This window comes from Merops nubicus, unplaced genomic scaffold (genome assembly GCF_000691845.1).
Source record: "Merops nubicus isolate BGI_N331 unplaced genomic scaffold, ASM69184v1 scaffold15666, whole genome shotgun sequence".
Lineage (NCBI taxonomy): Eukaryota > Metazoa > Chordata > Aves > Coraciiformes > Meropidae > Merops > Merops nubicus.
Genome location: NW_008615753.1, coordinates 8,064 through 26,822, shown reverse-complemented (window position 1 = coordinate 26,822; position 18,759 = coordinate 8,064). Strand labels below are relative to the sequence as shown.

Here is an 18,759-nt window from a genome sequence, read left to right as displayed (position 1 = left end):
CTGCTGTCTTTAAAGTGAGACGACATGCTTTCTAGACAACTGGCATTTTCCCAACCACATCTCCACTGCCAGCCCAATGTTCCTTTGAACATCAGCTGTAGAGTAGAGAAAGGAGGTTTTGAATGGTGCTAGATGTCCACCTGAGCCACTCTGCTTGCCAGGATTTAGGTGGCCTGGACAATGACTGCCATATGAGAGTACATCAGCAACTTCAGGACAGAAATGTGTCCTTTATAGACTTTGATTGGAAAACAGGGAAATCTAACCACCTAAAAGAGAGGAGCAGACATTACAGCCACCCCAGAGGAATCTGGACTTAACTGTGTTTTTTCTAGATACTAAAATATAATACTTTCCTTTGAAGATAATAATTTCCAGACTCAGAAAGCTGATTCCCTTAGCACAGTTTATACCAGTGGAAGTTGTCTTACCAAGGCTTGTGCTCCTGGACGTCACTTAGGAAACCATTTTTTATCATCCACTTATCATTCAAAAATTTGGACCTAGAAATCACCAACAAAGAGCAAGTCTGTGAACCTTCCAGAAGAAGCCGTGCTTTGTTTCATGCGCTAGACCACAGCACTGCCCTGGGGCTCCCATGATTTTTGCAGCTGGCTGCTCTTAGCCCCTTTTAAGGTCAATGGGAGCTGCGGGTGCTCAGTAAGTCTTAGAAGCATGCCAGCTATTTGCCTTCCTAACTTGAGGCATGAAAGTTCAAAAACTATAGCTTAACTGATTCCTGCTCCGTGCAGTAAGTCAGTGACAAGAGGAAATACAAACCAAGTGACCCAACACCCAGCCCCCCGTGCTCGCCACCGTACTATGCTATTTCTCCCTGTTGTTTGTTTTGTTTTGTTTTGTTTCCTGTGAGCTGCTCTAGGAATACTCCCAGTTCTGGGCTCACTCTGGGTGCCATGCTATCAGGGTTATTGGGCTTGTCCTCCAGCAACCCACACTACCTGGGCCCATGCCTCTGAAGGTCCCCACGGCCCCAGCAGGGGCCACATGCAGAGAATGTGGCAGAAGGCCACGGGAGCTCCCTCTCCAATGCTGGCGAGCAGGCAAGGAAGCGAGATACTCACATGTAGTTCCTGACAGAGTCAGGCAGGATGACAACACAACGCTGACCTTCCTTCAGGTCCCCAGCGGCCCGCACGGCAACAGACATAGCGCTGCCTGAGCTGCCGCCTGGGCGGGTACAGAGAAGAGAGAGACAAGTGTCAGGGCTGCCCAGGCTGTAGGGCCACAGTCCTGGCGTGTGGGTCACAGCACTGCCCCAGCTAAGGGCGCAGAGCCACCCAGTCAGAGCAGTACCAGAGGTGGCACTGTGCACACCAGGGTAGCTCAAGATGCTGGGAGAGGGAGGACAATTGGCCCCAGAGCCTAGTAGGTAGGGACTGAAGGGATGAGTTCACATGGTGGCTCTTGGCAATGGGATTTTGAGGCAGTGTAATGGTCTCCTTACGAACTCCTTGTGGTGACTCTGTGGGCAGGCCAGGGGCTGAAAGGTTCAATACAGGGACACTCATTCCACTGCTGCCCATGCTGCACCCTTCTTTTGGGTAAGGTGAAGACAACGCCAAATCCAGAGCTTCTGGTTGACATATTTATCAATCAAAGATTGGCTTTAAATGCATTGCAAAGACAAAAAAAAACCCCATAAACATTACATTCATGCTTGGAATACCAGGCCAACGTGGTGGAAAGACTGAAACGCTCCCTGTGTCTGTGTGCACGCATGTGGTTTGCTGCCCGTAGGGAAAGCAGGTCCCTGCTTTACAGAGGCAATTCCTCCACCGGTAGTTTGAGTACTGAAAGTCAAACACATTCCACTATCTGTGTGCCAATTACACACTGCATTCAAGGCAGCACGTATTTTACAGCAGGTTAATTAGCGCTGAGTCACATTTTTCAAACAGATGAGGAAAGGCCCTGAAAAATACAGTTCAGGGAACACGAAGCTATTCACAAATTATGGTCAAGTTCAGCAAGTTGTTTCTGTTGAAACACAGTGACTCTGTGCCTGCTAGGTTAAATCAACATTTAAGTGTTTCATTACAAATGGCCTGATATTTTTCAAAACTCCTTGGGCGTGTGCACTCAGGATTTTTATCAGCTGTAACTACAAGCCTACATATTGTATGGTCCAGGATCCAAACATATAGTTTTCTGCTTGGTGGCTGGGAAGGCTGAAAAAACACTGATGCTGTGCAGAGACTCTTAGGGTAGAAGCAGGGTTTGTCTGAGGGCACCTGTTCATTTTGGAAAGCCGGAGGGATCACTTGCAGCTTGTTGGTACAGGGAGAAATAGTAAGAACATCTTCCACTTTCTTTACTTTCAAACTCCCCTGGTCCAAACCTGGCACCTCTAGTCTGGCAACCATTCAATGACAGAGAGTACAGCCTCACAGAGCTGTTAGCAGAGCAACAGTTTTAGCCCACCTGTCCTGCCCCGAGTCCCATTAATCCTCCCTTCAGCCCATGTAACGCTACACCACACGGAGTTAGGCCTGAAGATCCGGTTCCATGTGCAAAAGTGCACCAGTAAGAGGAGAGTTATTGCTTCTATAATTATTGTGGCCGATGAGTCAGACCCCAGAGCACGGACTCACTGCCACACCTCTGAAGTCTACAGCGACCTACAGGTCAGCTCGAGTTTGGCCATTCAGCCCTGTTAACCTAGCAGACACCAAATGCAGAGAGCACCCACCCCGAAGTATGTTGGTCGCAAAAGGATGAGGTTCAGAAAGTCTTGTTGAGAGAAGCAACTTTTGTCATTGGTGCTTACCACACAATAATCCCTCCTCTCTGATCAGCCTGCGAGACATGAGGAACGAGTCTCTGTCGTTGCATTTATACCACTGATCAACCACCTGAAGAGAAAGCAAGAAGGTTGGGTCTTAGCGGTGCTATTTCAGGCTGTCCTGACCCTCTGGGGCATGCCATGGTGCTGATACCTACAACACTTGGCAGCTTTGAGCTACTTTCCACACTTGTTGGAAGCAAACACATTTGTTAGTGCATCCTTAGTGCAGAGGGGGTGTGTCCTTGATTGCAGTCACCCACTCCAGCCTTTGCAGCTAGCACCCTTTCCTTGGAGAGTTAGGGACATCTGGCAGGTCCAGAGTCAGGGTGCAGAAAAAGAGAGTGGTGTTCATGATGTCCGGGGCTAGGCTACTTTAGTGGTGAAGATTTTTGCCAGGCAAAATCAGATCTGACTACAAAAAGAGTTTTGGGTTATTACAGGTCACAGCTCTAGAGCCATGTGCCAACAGTAAAAATGCAGTTGACACAACATCTGAAAGCAGAAGGAATCTGGGAGCTGAGGCTGTGGGGGATGACCTAAGACCAAGGTCAAGGGAACACAGGCAGCTTGAATTAACACTTGGAAGCTCTGTGCCTGCTAGCAACTGATACACTGAGAAGATGCCTGACAAGAAGCAGTACAATGTTCATAGTCTGTTGTCTTACATGGCTTGGATTTTGTCTTCCAGCCCATAAATGGTGTAAAGTTTCTGCTGTGTGTGTGTGTGTGGTGCCTGCAACAGCAAAGGCTCAGGAAACAGCAACGTGATGAAGAGCAACCTCAGCAGTGACCTCTTCGGTGTGACTGTAGTGAAAGAGGTGTGCTCTGAACATTGGTGAGGCTGAGCTGAGGAGGTTGGTACTGTGGCATATTCCTCATTTGCCTCTGTATTTTCCTTCTCCTGGTAGGCCAGTTATAGTCAATTACATTTACAAAGAGAGGTGCTTTAGTGCTGGGATCCCAATTTTTCCCCCCAACAGCTTGTTCTGCACTGGGGAGGTACACCAGTAGCCTTAGGACTGTGGTCAGTTGGGTACCAGAGCTGGCTACCTCTGAACTTGGGAGTAGATGCGAAGCCAAAGATCAGACAGAGGCCTCTAATCACACAGCTACTTACTGATCTGTCAAGAACAGTAGGGATAAAGTCATGCCCAATGCCCTCCACTTCGCTGGTTGTGGTGTTTGTCCTGTTCATCTCACTGGGCAGAGCGACGATGGAACCCTCAGGATCCACACCTATGATCTTTGAGGAAAGGAGGTTTTGTTAAACCACAAAGGGAGTTCAGAAATAGGCACACATGTAATTCAAAGGAAAAATTACCCACACCTTTATCAGCAGTGTTTCCCTTCCCATGATATTCATTAATATCCATATTAATGAATAGGGAAGATTCATTAATATCCATCTATCTGCTGGCAGCATGGAGAGCTTCCATGATAAAAGGGTACTGTTTCCCACCAGCTTTTCTAAACAGATCCTAGGTAGCACTCAGTTGCTGCAAAAGTGACTGGGGGCTTAAAATGTTATCACTCTCAAGGTGTTTGCTTTTACCCCTTTGGCAGAGCCTTCTATTTCCAAAGGTCAACCCTTGTGTTGAGTGCTCCTTAATCTGCTCGAGTGCAGAGCCAACCAGCTAGCTCAAGCCCACGGAAACCCATGGCTGCAGACCTTCTTTCTGGATCTAGTTGTGCTGGCTGACAGTGGCATGTTCCTGGCTGCTCATAGCTTTGTGTCTGGGCTGAGGCTGCCTCCCTCAGCACACAGCTTAAGAAGGCATGGTGGCACTGCTCCACACATAGCTTCAAGCAGTCAGTAAGGCAGTCTCCTGCCCCAGTGGCTGGGTCCACACCATCCCCATTTGCCACTGGTGGATCAGGGATCACTCACACGCTGCCTATGCCTGAGAGGCAGTAACTGCCAAGCCTCCGGTCTGCCTCGAAGCACAAGCTCTGCAGAATGCAAGTCAATGACTCATGTCAACCATAAAGCATGGAGGCTTTTGCAAGAGAAGATGAAAAGCAATGGATGGTCTCTGCCCCTTCACAGAGCTGCCAGAACAGAACCTTTCAGCAGGCGGGTCAGCAAGGAGCAGTAATGGTACCAGCTGGGCCAGCCAGTTCTGGGGTGGATGTCTGACAGTGTCCCGCAAAGGGCAGGGCACCAGGCTCTGTGGATCAGTAATGGGGCTGTGGAGCCTTTCACTCGGATCAAGGTCAAGCTGCCTGTAACACCAAATTGCTTCCAAGGAAAGCCAAGCTGTGGAAAAACAAATAGGTGGAGACCACGACTGCTAGCTCAGGTGAGCTCTGGGGTTAGGCTTGATCAAAAGCAGAGTCAGAAAAACCCAGGGGGGCCATGGCTGCCAGCAGGCAGTCCTGCTTCCCAGCTTACCTTGCACTCTGGGCACTTCTCCTTCAGCTTCCTGGCAACACCAGTGACAGTGCCTCCCGTGCCAGACCCAATCACCACCATGTGGACCTTGCCTGCAGGTCAGGGAAGAGACAGGTTTGCAGAGACTCAGCATGGCCTCCAGCACAGTCTCCCCTTTATTCAGGGACGTGCACAGATGCAGAGCCTGTGTCCCTCAGCTGCTAGAACCCTATGTGTGGAAAAGACAGGCAGAGGTCATGCTAGCAGCCAAAGCATGGTCCTGATGGAGATGCCCAAGTGAGCTTGCTGGATCTGAGCACAGTTGATCCTGCTGCAGCACAGGAGGGTGAAGGTGACCTCCAGATCTCTCACTGGTTTCCATGATTTCTGTATCTTTGGCACCTGCTGGCTTCAGGGGGAGGGAGTATCTCAACACACCCAGCCCTTTCAAACTACCCCACGCTGAAGAAAAGCGTGCAAGTGGGTAGCAGCACACATCACTAACAGGCACAACTTCTCAGCTAGTGTTAGCACACATAGTGGAGAGATGGCAGAGCACCCAGATGATCACCCACTGGCATCAGTGAAATTATACTGAACTGGGACTGGCAGGAGCAGAATCAGAGTCAGGCCTCCAGAGCCTTATGTTGAAACTGCATTGGGAAAAGGGGACTTGTAAGTCACAGCTGGCAGCCAGTAGGAGTAGATCTAAACATGGCAGTAGAGGGAAGGCTGAGACTCTCTTGTTCTTGTTGCTACCCAACTGCTTTGCTGTTATGATAACTACTCTCCAGCTAAAACCCTAGAGTCCTGTTTACAGTTTGCAGAGCTCCTAGTACTGGCAATAAATCTCACCTTTATCTGCACAGACGTGGCCTCTGATAGTCCTTTATCCTCCCCCCCAAGCCATCTCATCAAAGGTCATTAGTCTGTGAAATTTCAGTCTATTTTGACTTGCAAATGACTGTCCTGGATCAGATGCAGCCTGCCATGCCCTGGTGGATTTATATTCCCCAGTGAGGTTTCTTGGGCCATCTTGTGTTCCCGGCTGATAGGTCACAGACATGTAGCCTCCAAGAGACAGGTTCTTCCTCCTTCAGTACAGCCTGAGTTTGTTCAGGCTCTGGTCCTCTCCCTCAGGCTTTTGAAATGGGAGACCATAGCAGGGAAGCCCTGCAGGCTCAGGTGTATCTGGAGGGGATTATGAGAAGTTGCTATACTCTGCATGTCAGTACTATTAAGGGTGCCTTCACCTACAGAGGCACTTTTGGCCTTTTCAAGCCATTCAGGCCAATAAATAATGTAAAATAAGCCTCTCAGAGTGGGTTATAACCCTCTTCACATCCTCAGCATGTAGAAACACCAGCGCAGGCAATACCTTCACACTGCTCCAGGATCTCCTCAGCTGTGGTGTCGTAATGAGCCAGGGGATTGCTTGGATTTCGGTACTGTTATTTCAACAGAGAACACCACGAGTTACTGTGTGAAACGTAGGTCAAATACCAAACCAGCAATAGCTCCTGATGAGCTTTACCCAAAGCATGCAACTGCGCCCTTCTCTCCCTGGTAAGGGGTGCACTGCAGCATGGCCAGCCTAGGTCACAGGTACTCCTTTCAGCTGTCACTCTGGGACGGATTTCCAAGGACATTTGGGATCTGTCCACACTGGAAGATGAAATATGCCCACAAACACTCATTCTCTGGCACCTTGTGCCCATTTGGTGTGGAGATGGTGTGGCTGTCCCATATGCTGCACTGCCAGATTTTGTGGGATCTAGTGGCTTTTTCAAAGCCTTAGCTGCTGGAGGGAAGAACACTCCTCTGTATTTTAGCTGTTGCTTAGACTGAAGCAACTTTCTGTTGCTTTGAAAAAGTTGAAAAGACAGCCTCACAACACTCCTAAAGAGCTCAGGAAAAAAAATATTTAAAAAGTCTTATCAAATGCCATTTTAGAAAACTTCTTTCAAGTATCATATATATATATACATATATATGATTTTAAGAGCTGCTTTGTCATGTAAGGGCATTTGGTTTTGGCTGTGCAGCAGGTTAGGTGGCTAGGAACTGTGGGCTAGAGTAGCTGTCCTACCTTGATAAAGAGATTTACCCCAGGGGGTACACAAGTACAGCACTGAAACGTGTGCAGCCCCATGTTCACATCTGTAGACCGGGCTGCTTCTGAAAAGCATATTCAGACATTGAGCTCCTGTTTTCTTAAAAGGAAGGAGCATCCCTGGCTTTTCTACACTTTAGGGATGCCTTTCTGCAGTGGGGCCAGACTGGAAGGAGAAGTGCCCTCCTGTACAAGACCCAGTGCTGCAGGAACTGCTGGCATGAATCATCAAGGTTTGCCCTTTACAGCAAGAGGCTTATTTTTGAGGCAGAACAGGGGCTGCTAGCCAGGTCTAAAAAGTTATTTTTTTCAGGTCAAAGTTAAATCTGAAGCAATTTGAGGAGTCTTTAAATTGCGCAAGAAAACACAGCCTCGCCTGCATCCAGGCTTTGGCAGAAGTGCTACAGGTTTGGAAGTGTCCCCTATTTTGTTTCTGCCACCCTGTGCTCTACAGAAAGCGATTAAGTTTCAAATGCCATAAAACACTGACAAGATCTGCCTCCGTTGCCAGTTTGAAAGAAGCCCCAAACACGGGCACACTTGGAGCACAGGCTATAAACTGTGTTTGGAAGGAGAGTCAGTGGAAGAACGGCGTTTACCTGGTCCAGGATGTGAGCATTTGAGATTTCACTTTTCAGCTTCCAGGCAACACGAATGTTAGACTCCGGGGCATCAAAGCAGGCGCATGGGGTCCTCACAATCTCAGCACCCAGTGCCTTCAGAATATCGACCTTTGGGAGGCAAGGGAGTAGATGTAATGCAACTGATCCCACGTAGCAGTGGTAATCCGAACCTGTGGGCTCATGGCAGCGTCAGATGCCAGCGGAGCTTCGCGTGCAGGAGGCATTTGGCATTTGGAGATACAATGTCTGATTCTTGGCTATGTTATCTCTGACATCTTTGTGGCACTCGGGGCCTTCTGCCTGAAGCGGGCACAAGGATTCAAGCCTGGGCTCACGCCCTGTCCTACTTGGAGGACAGGCTGGGGACATGGCAGAGGTAGGCAACGCTGTGCTGCTCCTTGGTGCCTGGGGGAAGGGGCAGAGGGAACCAAAGAAAGGAGCAGCACCTCTGATGTGCTGTGGTCTGTGCACCTGCTTGCAAGGAGATCTTAAAGCTGGTTTTGCTCCAGGATTCCTCTCCCCCCTCACCAAGCTTGGGGAAAGAGCAATCACAAATTAGCCCTAGGGTACTAATCCACGGGGAGATGAGGCTATTGAGAGGGAGAGGGGGTCAAAAGAAAAGCGTAGGTGAGTGTCAGGACACCTGGAGATGAAGCCCATGGCAGCTGGAGATGGCATCTGATCCCGACTGAGCTTAACTGAGATTTAGGTTGAAATGAGGGTGGTGCTTTGGAGAAGGGCTCGGTTTTGATCCAAGCCAGGGTCCAGGTCTGGCTTCACTGGCTTAAGTTCAGCTGAGCATCTTGTGAGACTTTTGGCTCCCCAAGGTGGAGATTTCTGCCATACCCAAGCCATCAATTTTAACTGATCATTAGCTCTTGTGCAAGTGTTTTGACTTCCACCATCTCAAGAAAGCAGCTCAGACAACCACAAGTGTCTCAGAGTTAAGGAAAACCATAGAGACACAGAGAGACCAAGCAACAGGTTAAATATCAGAAGAGAAGTTGGCAGCCCTGGCATCTGCCTGCCTCTCCTCTGCTGCCTCCAGCCCTTGCTCTCACGGACAGCAGATATTGCTCCATTTCTCTGCAGCCACACACTGTTGGCTGAGACGTGTCTCCAGCTGATGCTAGATAATCAGCCAGGCCGTCACCATGTGCTTTTTATCATCAAGAGGAAATCTTCTGAATAACTACAAAGCTATGCTGGTATGCACAGCAGGGCTGTTCAACCTTTAAAGGACAGAGCACTCCATTTCTAGAAAGAGACAGGCAGAAAGAGCCGGGGAAGGAGATGTCCCCCAGCTGCAGAGGAATACCGTACAGAGCTCTGACCTTCTCCATGCTCATGTTCTCCGGCAGGACAATGATGCAGCGGTAGCCTTTCACTGCAGCTACCAGTGCCAGCCCGATTCCTAGGTGGTGGGGAGGAAAGGGAATTGGTTGACAGCAACATTTGGCAAGGTGGACCAACATGCATTGCTTCCTATGTTCCTCTGTCCCACCAGTGAACGTAACCTAGAAATGTTCACCAAAGAGCTACAGGTTAGGTCAACCCCCATGAGCCTCCCGGGATGTGCTGGGAGAACCAGGGAGCACGGGAGGGTGAGCTAACATCCAAACCGAGCTGCAGCATCCCTCTAGCTCCCAGGAGTCTATTAGCATGGCACAGAGCAAACAGCAAGGCTGGGGAGTGCTTTCTTCCCTTCACTGAGGCTCAAGCCTCTTTCTTTGTTTTCCGAAACACAGGAAAGAGGTGATTTTGCTTCAGGAGTGTCCTCCCCTCCCCCGCAAATGCTCTCTGTTGGGGAGGAACACACGCGAAAGCCCACGTCACCCCATGGTGAGGAGGCGAAGGGAACCTCTGCTCCAGTTTCACTGGGGGTGATGGATGGAACCAGCTGCTCCGCAGCTAGAGGGGAAGGTGAGGCTGGAGCAGCGTCCCTGCAAGAGGGCACTGGGGGTGGCTCTACAGAGCATGATGCTGTCCTGACTGCCCCAGCTGGGCAGGGAGCCAGCACCTCCACAGCCTCTGCTGTGCCTTCTATCAGGAGCCCACACTATGCACACACGACCCTGACACGGTGGGGACCTCGGTGCAGGGAGCAGCAAAGGACCATGAAAATTTGCAGCAATGGTCCTGTGCAGGCTGCAAAACAGGAGTAACACTCCTCTATTATGCCCCCTCATCTCAAACCCCACCATAATCTAATGCTTGAGCAGAGTGACATTGACAAGGAAAAAGAAAAAACAGACTATTTATATTCCAGCCCCACAGGGCAATCCTCTCTGGGAACCTCTGAGTATTCAAGAACTTCCCAGTCTGAAAACACCCAAGGTTGCCCCAGCTCCTCCAGCTCCCGAGGCTGTTTGCCTTGCTGCAAGGTAGCCTGAACACCTGTAAAGCTGTGGGACCCTCTCAGGCCCTCAGGAATTCCAGCCACTAGTCACCACAGCACCCTAGGCTCCCCATGGGCCCTGGGATGGGAGCTGAGGGGCGGGTGGAGCCAGAGGTGCAGAGTCCCAAGCTGACCTTGCAACTGCAAGTACAAGAGCTCCTCAGATCCCTGCCTCTCCTGCAGCTCCTCAGAAACGCCCCCCTGTGCAGTACCCAGGTGGAGGGGGCACCCCTGCACCTCTCACCAGTGTTTCCTGAGGTGGGTTCAATCAGCGTGTCTCCTGGTTTGATAATCCCAGCTCTCTCCGCGTCCTCCACCATCCTCAGGCTGATGCGGTCCTTCACGCTGCCCCCAGCGTTGAAATACTCACATTTTGCCACTGGAAACAAAAAGTGTGGCTCTGTCAGGGACAACCTGCAGCCAGGAACACCAGACCCTTACTTCCCCAGCCCTTGAAACAGTCATTTGAGGACACCCATTCCTCCCCTGCAGGGTGGTCCTTTGTTGAGTGGAGCACATCCATCATCTGCTTACAGGGTGCCACATCTTGTCGTGGGATTATCCACAAATGTACCTGCCTATAGTCCATCTTTCACCCACATTTCACCTACCTGCAGCACCCTTGAGGCAGCAGGAGGGCCTGGTAAGTCCAGGACGGGTTTAAAATCAACTGGGCAGGCAGAAATCGCTAGGTGGAAGGTCCTACACCAGTACAATATACCTTGGTGCTCTGCCTTGAGGAATTTTCTCCTAGCAAGGCAGTGTCAGGGTTAACAGCAAGGTCTCACAGTCTTTCCTGGGGCATGGCAGTTATTAGTAGGTACCTAAAAGGTGCCCTTCTGTAGGGGTGATCTGTAGTCCTGAACAGAGTGCAATAAAGAAAAACAAACAGTAGAAAGGGCACTTTGAAGTGTCAACCAAAATTATGCTTTCTTAGCTGAGCTACAAAAATCCAAGCAATGGAGACTTTCTAAGGCTTACCCAAACTCTGCTTCTAATCAGGTCTTCCACACCACTACCACTCGGGGCAAGATTCTTTGTACCAAGGTTTTGATGAGCACCTACAACTGAACTGATGGTACTGAGCTTTGTTTTATGGACAACAGAGAGAAATGGGTACTTTCATGGTGTCATTCACTTCATCCTAGCAGAGACAGCTACTTTAGGCTGACAAATCAACCTGATACCTGAGCAACCAGAGCAATGGGGGGAAAAAATCTTGTGCTTATCATTACATTTTATAATGCAAAGCTGCCAAAACTTCGGGTAGTCAGAGATCCTCGGAGGCACAGAGATTACAAGGTAATCATGTCCAGCCGTAACTTCTGCCTTGACACAGCACTGACATTTGGTTGCTGAGAGGCTCTGTGCTGACCTGCAGCTCAGAGAGGACCAGAGCAGCTGCTCTGCCTGTCCTGCTCTCCTTCCCCTCCTGCGCCAGGGGAGGGAGACACCATCCCACCAAACAGAGTCTCTCCAGCTTCCTCGCTGCTGTTTGCACCGAGTCCTCCCACTTCCGTTAGACGCTTTCCCCAGCAAGACCTCGTCCAAGGGACTGACTGCTTCAGAAGGGTCCCATATATTGCAAACCTATCCTCCTGCCTCTACCAGCTCTGCTCCACGGCCCCTTGCTGTCCCCTGAGGCCTCATCCTGGGAAGCCAGAGGTGGTGCAACGTGGAGGCTGCAGGGTTAGGGGCCTGAGGATCCTAGATCCTGAGAAGGGATCTGGTCAAAGAGCACAAGATGCCCCATATGGCTGTGTGACCAGTGGAGGCTGGCTGCTGGATGGCTTCCTTGCTGCCACACAGGACCACAAGGTCCCCCTGTTCCCTTTTATTGAGTGTGAACACTCATCAGCTCTCCTTCCCTACCCAGCTACATGACACTCCTGAATCTTACTGCCTGGATCTTAGTGTCCTTCTGCCCAATTTGGCTGCAATTCATTACAGAGGGCTAAAAGTTGTAGGAAAGAAGACTGAAAACTCCATATACACAGAGACAGCGTCATCATATCATCCTTATCTCTGTAGGGGAGCATGATAAAAACAACCATTACACAGATAGCACCACTGCTATGCTAACATAGAATCACAGAATACCAGGTTGGATGGGATCTCAAGGATCATCTGGTCCAACCTTTCTTAGGAAAAGCATGGTCTAGACAAGATGGCCCAGCACCCTGTCCAGATGACTCTTAAAAGTGCCCAATGTTGGGGAATTCACCACTTCCCCAGGGAGATTATTCCAATGGCTGATTGTCCTTGTGAAAAATTTTCCACTTGTGTCTAATTGGAATCTGTGCAGGATTAACTTGTACCCATGATGCCTTTTCCATGCAAGTCTTTTTAAAAGGGTGTCTCCATCTTTGTCATCCACTTGCGAGAGGACTTGGGTCCTGCTGGAAAACCTGGCACTGCAGACAGTGCCTTGACCTGGCTTTCAGTACCAGGGTCTATCATGACATGCTGCTGATAAACCATCTGTGTGCAGCCCCTGCTGCGCTGCCCAGGGCTGCATTTTGGAAAGGTCCTCAAGGAAAGCTGTCACTGCCCCCAGAACACTGATGCAGCAGACAGCAATGACATGGGAGAGCAGAGTTCTCCCTGCTTGGGAGCTCTGCCTGGTGGCCAGGGCTATGCTGGTGTGTATCTCCCACAGCCCAAGCTGCTCGCTCTGCCCAGGCAGGCTGCAGGAAATGTCCCGCCATGCCTTTCACCCCATCCCAATCACCACATTTTGGGAACGCTCAGCCAGTCTCTCCTGTGCATGCCACATGCCACCCCATGTTCTACAGCAACCCTGCCTGTTGCTGTGATGTCATCCATCCACCCCCAAATTGAGCCCAGCTCTGCTCTGAGCTTACACCACAGTTACCTGGGAGGAGAGATGCCTCCACTACCATTAGCCCCCTGCTCATTGTAGCTTGAAACTATCCTGTTTGATCTGACAAGTTACTGGAGTGTAACCTAATAAGTGGGACTGCCCAACGTGTGCCACATCTGGCCCTTTGCACCTGTGCTCACACTCCACAGAGCCTCTTCTGAAGCCCCCCTCCAACATTGCCCCTCACCCTCACCTCATGGCATGGAAAAACCTGGTGGAAAGGGGACACTCACAGAGCTCACACTTGAGCCCATAGGACTTCCCAATATTGTTGATTCGGACCATTGGGGTGCAGCCAATTTTCTTCAGGATGTTGGGCAAGATCTTTGTTTCTTCTGGCCTAAAATAATGCAGGGGGGGGGGGGAAAAAAGGTCAAAACAACTGTTTTGCATCACGAAGCAGGATAAAACGAGAAAGGTTTCATCAGCTTCAGCAAGGTCACCGAGAGACACCCCAACTGCAAGAGAAAAGGTCCCCATTGACAATTAATGGCAGCAGGAGGTAGTTACCATTTTCTACCACCTTTACAATGAGTTATTTATTCTTTTGCACTAATATAAAAAAAAAAGGGAATTAATTTCCAGGGCTCTTCTGGATTGCCTTGTTCTGCAAGGTCCCAGGCCAGGCCTGTAAGTGAAGAGCTGACAAGCCTTGAGGTTTTATGTAGTGGGTGAGAAAACCAGAAGGCTGTGCATGGTACAAAGCTCCTCCTCTTTCCTCCTTCCTACCCAGCACCACCTCTGTTTTTCACATTTTCAGCTATCTCTGGGCCAGCTTTCCTGGCCAGGGCTCCCAGACTTGCAAGGTTGGCTCCAAGCCACCAGACAGGCCCAAGCCACAGAGGACTCTGGAGGGTTTTTTTGCAAATAATTAAACTGAGTTCTTGGAACAGTGCAATCCAACCTCCTGTTTTTGCTAGCCTCTGTCAGACTCCAGCAGAAGCCAAGAACCACGTCACAGCAATTGCAACCAGAATGGAAAAGACTTGTTTGCCCAATGTGCAAGCAAACGCATCTTGCCACGCAGCCAGAGAACTCGTGTCCTTGAACCTTTTAAAAGACAGAGGGGGAAAAAATGATGAGGGCTGCATTTATTTGGACCACAAATGTTTTGCCCTTGGTTGCTAGCCAGCACGTCTGTCTCTGAGTGGGGTGACAGAGCCTCACTCCCTCACCGCTCAGCTCTCCTTTGCACAGCTTTTACCTACTATTATCCTTTGAACCTTGAACCCAAGTTATCCTTGTCTGCTATCACAGCCAGGCAGATGGCTGTCTGCTGACAGGAAGTCCATATGGTGCAGGGATGACATGCTGCTTTACTTAAAGACACACACCCCTCCTGCCAGGTTTTGCAAGCATGATACAAACACTTCTTGCTTTGCAAGAGTACAGGGGTAGTGGTTACCACCAAAAAGGAGCCAGCCTGATTACACCTTAAGGCCAGAAACGATGGAGCATCACACATGCGCTGTTACCTTTCCCCCCATGGAAAGTGTTACCGTGCACATCACAGCCACTCCTGAGTGCTGGAAATGTGAGGCACTCACTTAATAAATGAGCTTCCTCTACAGCTGCAGTCATTCTCCATCTGCTCTAAAAGGCACCAAAACGCTCGGGGATTTCACTGGGGCTGAGCCACGGCACGGGGAAACCCCGGCTCTTTCAGGCAGCGTTTAACTAGAGCCTCGCTCTCCAGAGAGTGACCTGTGCATTACGCTACACATCTGGGTTGTGGGAAGTCAGCTAGAGAGAGGAAAGCGAGGCCTTTTGTTTGCCTTCAGCTAGCAAGTGTGGTAAGTGGGGTGCTACTGTACCTGCATGGCTCTGGGGTCTGCAGTGGTGGAGCCTGGCAAGGGGTTGGGGAAGGGTGCCGCATTGCATGCTGGGGTGAGCCTGCCCAGGAGGGTGAAGGTGGGAAAAAGAAACCGGACTGCTCTTTTGCATTGCCACGAGCTGCCATTCCCTAAAATTAACAGCCTTTTGTCTCACACTGGGGCAAATTTTTCTGCAGTTCCTATTCAAGTTCTTTTCCTAATCACTACTGTATCTTACTTCTAAAATAATAGTGGCATGGCCAGCCGCCTTCCCCTGCTGTGTGAGCTTTGTACATGGGCCTGAAGGCAGCAGGTCTATAGGGATACAAGGATCTGTGGCAAATTCCTTTGGTGCTCCCAAAGGACCTGGTGGGAATGCTCCCATACTGCAGCTTCTGTCCTCAGTTCAGGATTACAGTGGACTTTAATGATTTTTCTCCAAGATTCCTGCTTTTACTCATAGAATCATAGAATCACTTTGGTTGGAAACGACCTCTAAGGTCATCAAGCCCAACCATTAACCCTGCTCTACTAAGTTCACCTCTAAGCCATATCTCCAAGGACCACATCTACAAGGCTTTCAAACACATCCAGGGGTGCTGACTTAACCACCTCCCTGGGCAGCATGTTCCAGTGCCTGACAACCCTTCAAGTGAGAAGGTTCTTCCTAATGCTCAGTCTAAACCTCCTCTGGAGCAGCTTGAGGCCATTCCCTCTTGCTCTATCACCAGTTACTTGTGAGAAGAGACCAGCGCCTACCTCTCTGCAACTTCCTGAAAGGATGCTGTAGAGAGGGATAAGGTCTCCCCTCAGCCTCCTCTTCTTTAGACTAAATGGTGTGTTATTCCATAAGATGTCCAGGGGAAAAGCAGCCCTGGCACCCAAGCAATTCTTGCTGAGGCTATAGTGTGTCAGAATTGGCTCAAGGAATATCAGAACTAGTCTACTTCTGTATCTTTGGAAAAAAAATAATTATTAATATTCTTAATTAAAATAATGTCTTATCTTCTCCCTCCACCCCTATCCTCTGCTTCTACCCCCAAAATTCAATCAGATTTCACATGGGAACCTCGTCAAGCCCAGAGATTTTTGCTACATTGGCTGCCATCTGTGGTTTCCCCAGAGAAGAGAAACCAAATAATTCCCTCCACGCACTGCTGCAGTGTAAAAGAAATGGTGTGATGTGTCCCTGTGCATTTTCTTCAATGCTGTGCAGTGGGTTATTCAGTCCCTGCCCCAGTGACACTGCATGGGACCCCTCAGCCAGACCCCATCCCCAGGGAGGTGCCCAGCTGTTCATCTCCTGGCTTGAGAGTGAAATGGGCCTTGTCACCAGCCCTGCTTTGCTTCCCTGTGGCACCCTGATGCTAAACTGCTAAAAACCAAGAATGTTTTCTTGCTCATCATGGTAAAAGGAAAAACTCCACCAGTTTTACTGAAAAGAACTGGTCCTATCCTCAGTGCTAGCTGCAGGGACTACACTGGGTGAGGGCCTGGGTTCACCTTTGCTGGATCAGCTCTGAGGCTGTGGAGCCCACTCCTCCCTCCTTCACGGGCCTGCCCCAGAGGCTGTTTGGTGCTTCCCAGGTGCTGGTGGCTGTGCTCTGGCCATGTCCTACCTGGCGTGTGGTACGCAGCTCCTCCAGCCGGCTCCCAGCTGGCAGCCAGCCACACGGAGCAGTGACGCGCCTCCTCAGAGGCTAGAGATGAAGCTATGTTTTACATCTTTGGCACAGCCAGGGATGTGTCCACAGTTCCCTTGACATTTATAGGACAGTCTTATCTTTAATAGTTTGTCTGGGCCTGTCTGGTTTGCCGGGCCATTAAAACACTTCTCATCTAGTCTAGTCTGGGCACTTCAGCAGACTTACCTCACCCTGGCAGGAAACCTCCTGCTGTGAGGACAAGAGCCACTCGTAGCAATTACTTGGGGGGGGACAAGCTCTGTGTGAGTCATTTTCTACTTATATAAAAGCCCTAGTAAGCTGTCACTATGGAAGTCTTTTAACCATTAGTGAAGACATTGCTAGTACTTAGAAATCTCCTTACACACAGCCTTGGACTGTTTGAACAAAGGTAGCTGAGCCACAGCCCTTCGATGGATGGATGCATGGCTGTTACTGGCTGTGCTGTACAACGGGCTGGGTGCCACAGCTTTGGAGTGTATCCATGGGTGACACTACATCCAGGAGAGCCATTACTGCTTCTCCTGAAGCGCCTAGCAGCGAGGAGTGCCTTCACTCCTGCTCTGCAACACCAGATCTCATGGAGTCCACTTTGCAGCAGTGTACAAGTCCCTGGTTGGAATCTACCTCTAAAATATGTTAATCTTAATTCTTCCCAAATGAGATGCCCCAAACGAGCAGACACTTTCAAATGTGTGCTGGATAATACAGAGCTGAGTCTTGAGCCATCCATGTCTTCCTGCAAGATTAAAGGGAGTGAGAAAGTTCTTCCTGGAGAGGAGATACTAGGTGAGTTTCGCCTTCTGGAAAATAAACCATCATTAACGTAACATATTTTCAAGCTACTGACTTCTGGTCATGACCGTCCTGGTATAACAATAGTGTTTCATCTTCAGAAAAAGATACTGATCTGTCTGCACTCTGAAATAACCAGCATAAAAGAGTTACTTACAGGGCCATACAGGAGTGTGGGGACATGGTGGCAGGCGTTGCAGCTGCCCACGTGCACCTACTGGGCAGGTTGGGAAGAATCCATGTGCTGTCGACTTTGCTCTCCTGACTTCCCACAGAACTGCCGTTCATGAGCAGACACGTCTTGGGCAGCTCCTGTGTTGTGGAAATAGAGACCCATGGTCACCTGGGAGGAACAGCGGGCAGGCAGGCACCTGGGCAATAACTGCCAAAGGCAAAAAATTACATCTGGGTGTGAAGGTGGGGAGACCAGACTGCATGGGACATCCCCACCATGGCATTTCAAAAAAATCTTCTTCTAACACGCATAAAATTGCCCTTTGGGAGTGGTATACTAGACCATGTGCATGGCCTTTGGAAGGGGTAGAGGGGTGGGCCACTCATGAGGACTACAAAGATGTAGTGAAGCTATGCAGGAAGAAAATTAGGAGGGCCAAAGTCCAACTAGAACTCAACCTGGATACTGCTGTTAAAGACAACAGAAAATGTTTCTATAAATACATTAACAAGAGGTGGACTATGGAGGATTTTCATCATTTATTGGATGTAAGGAGAAACACGGTGACCAAGAATAAGGAAAAGGCTGAGGTCCTGAATGCCTTCTTTGCCTCAGTCTTTAGTAGTAGAACTCATTGTTCCCTGGGTACCCAGCCCCTTGAGCTGGAAGACAGGGATGGGGAGAAGAATGAGACACCCCCATAATCAAAGAGGAAATAGTCAGCAACCTGCTACATCACTTAGACATACACAAGTATATGGGGCGGATGGGCTACAACCAGAAGTACTGAAGAAGTTGGTAGAGGTGCTTACCAAGCCACTTTCCATCATTTATCAGCAGTGCTGGCTAACCAGGGAGGTCCCAGTGGACTGAAGGTTAGCAAATGTGACACCCACCTACAAGAAGGGCCAGAAGGAGGATTTGGGGAACAACAGACCTGTCAGTCAGACCTCTTTGCTGGGGAAGGTTATGGGGCAAATCATTCTGAGTGCCATTATGCACCATACACAGGACAATCAGGTGATGAGGTGCAGTTAGCATGGGTTCATGAAGGGCAGGTCCTGCTTGACAAACCTGATCTCCTTCTGTGACAAG

General features: G+C 49.7%; 1 protein-coding gene across 1 annotated transcript in view; it reads right to left on the bottom strand.

Moving 5' to 3' along the window:
• The window catches only part of LOC103775189 (cystathionine beta-synthase-like), a 22,627-nt gene extending 4,850 nt beyond the window's left edge, over positions 1 to 17,777 (bottom strand). Inside the window, exons 1-11 of the mRNA XM_008942634.1 lie at positions 17,647 to 17,777; positions 13,429 to 13,535; positions 10,556 to 10,690; positions 9,248 to 9,327; positions 7,890 to 8,021; positions 6,556 to 6,625; positions 5,199 to 5,290; positions 3,924 to 4,049; positions 2,789 to 2,873; positions 1,083 to 1,188; positions 432 to 503 (exon numbers count right to left, since the gene is read on the bottom strand). Coding sequence (XP_008940882.1) covers positions 432 to 503; positions 1,083 to 1,188; positions 2,789 to 2,873; positions 3,924 to 4,049; positions 5,199 to 5,290; positions 6,556 to 6,625; positions 7,890 to 8,021; positions 9,248 to 9,327; positions 10,556 to 10,690; positions 13,429 to 13,535; positions 17,647 to 17,777 — 1,136 coding nt within the window. The remainder of the gene's footprint in view (positions 1 to 431; positions 504 to 1,082; positions 1,189 to 2,788; positions 2,874 to 3,923; positions 4,050 to 5,198; positions 5,291 to 6,555; positions 6,626 to 7,889; positions 8,022 to 9,247; positions 9,328 to 10,555; positions 10,691 to 13,428; positions 13,536 to 17,646) is intronic.
• Positions 17,778 to 18,759: the final 982 nt, after the last annotated feature.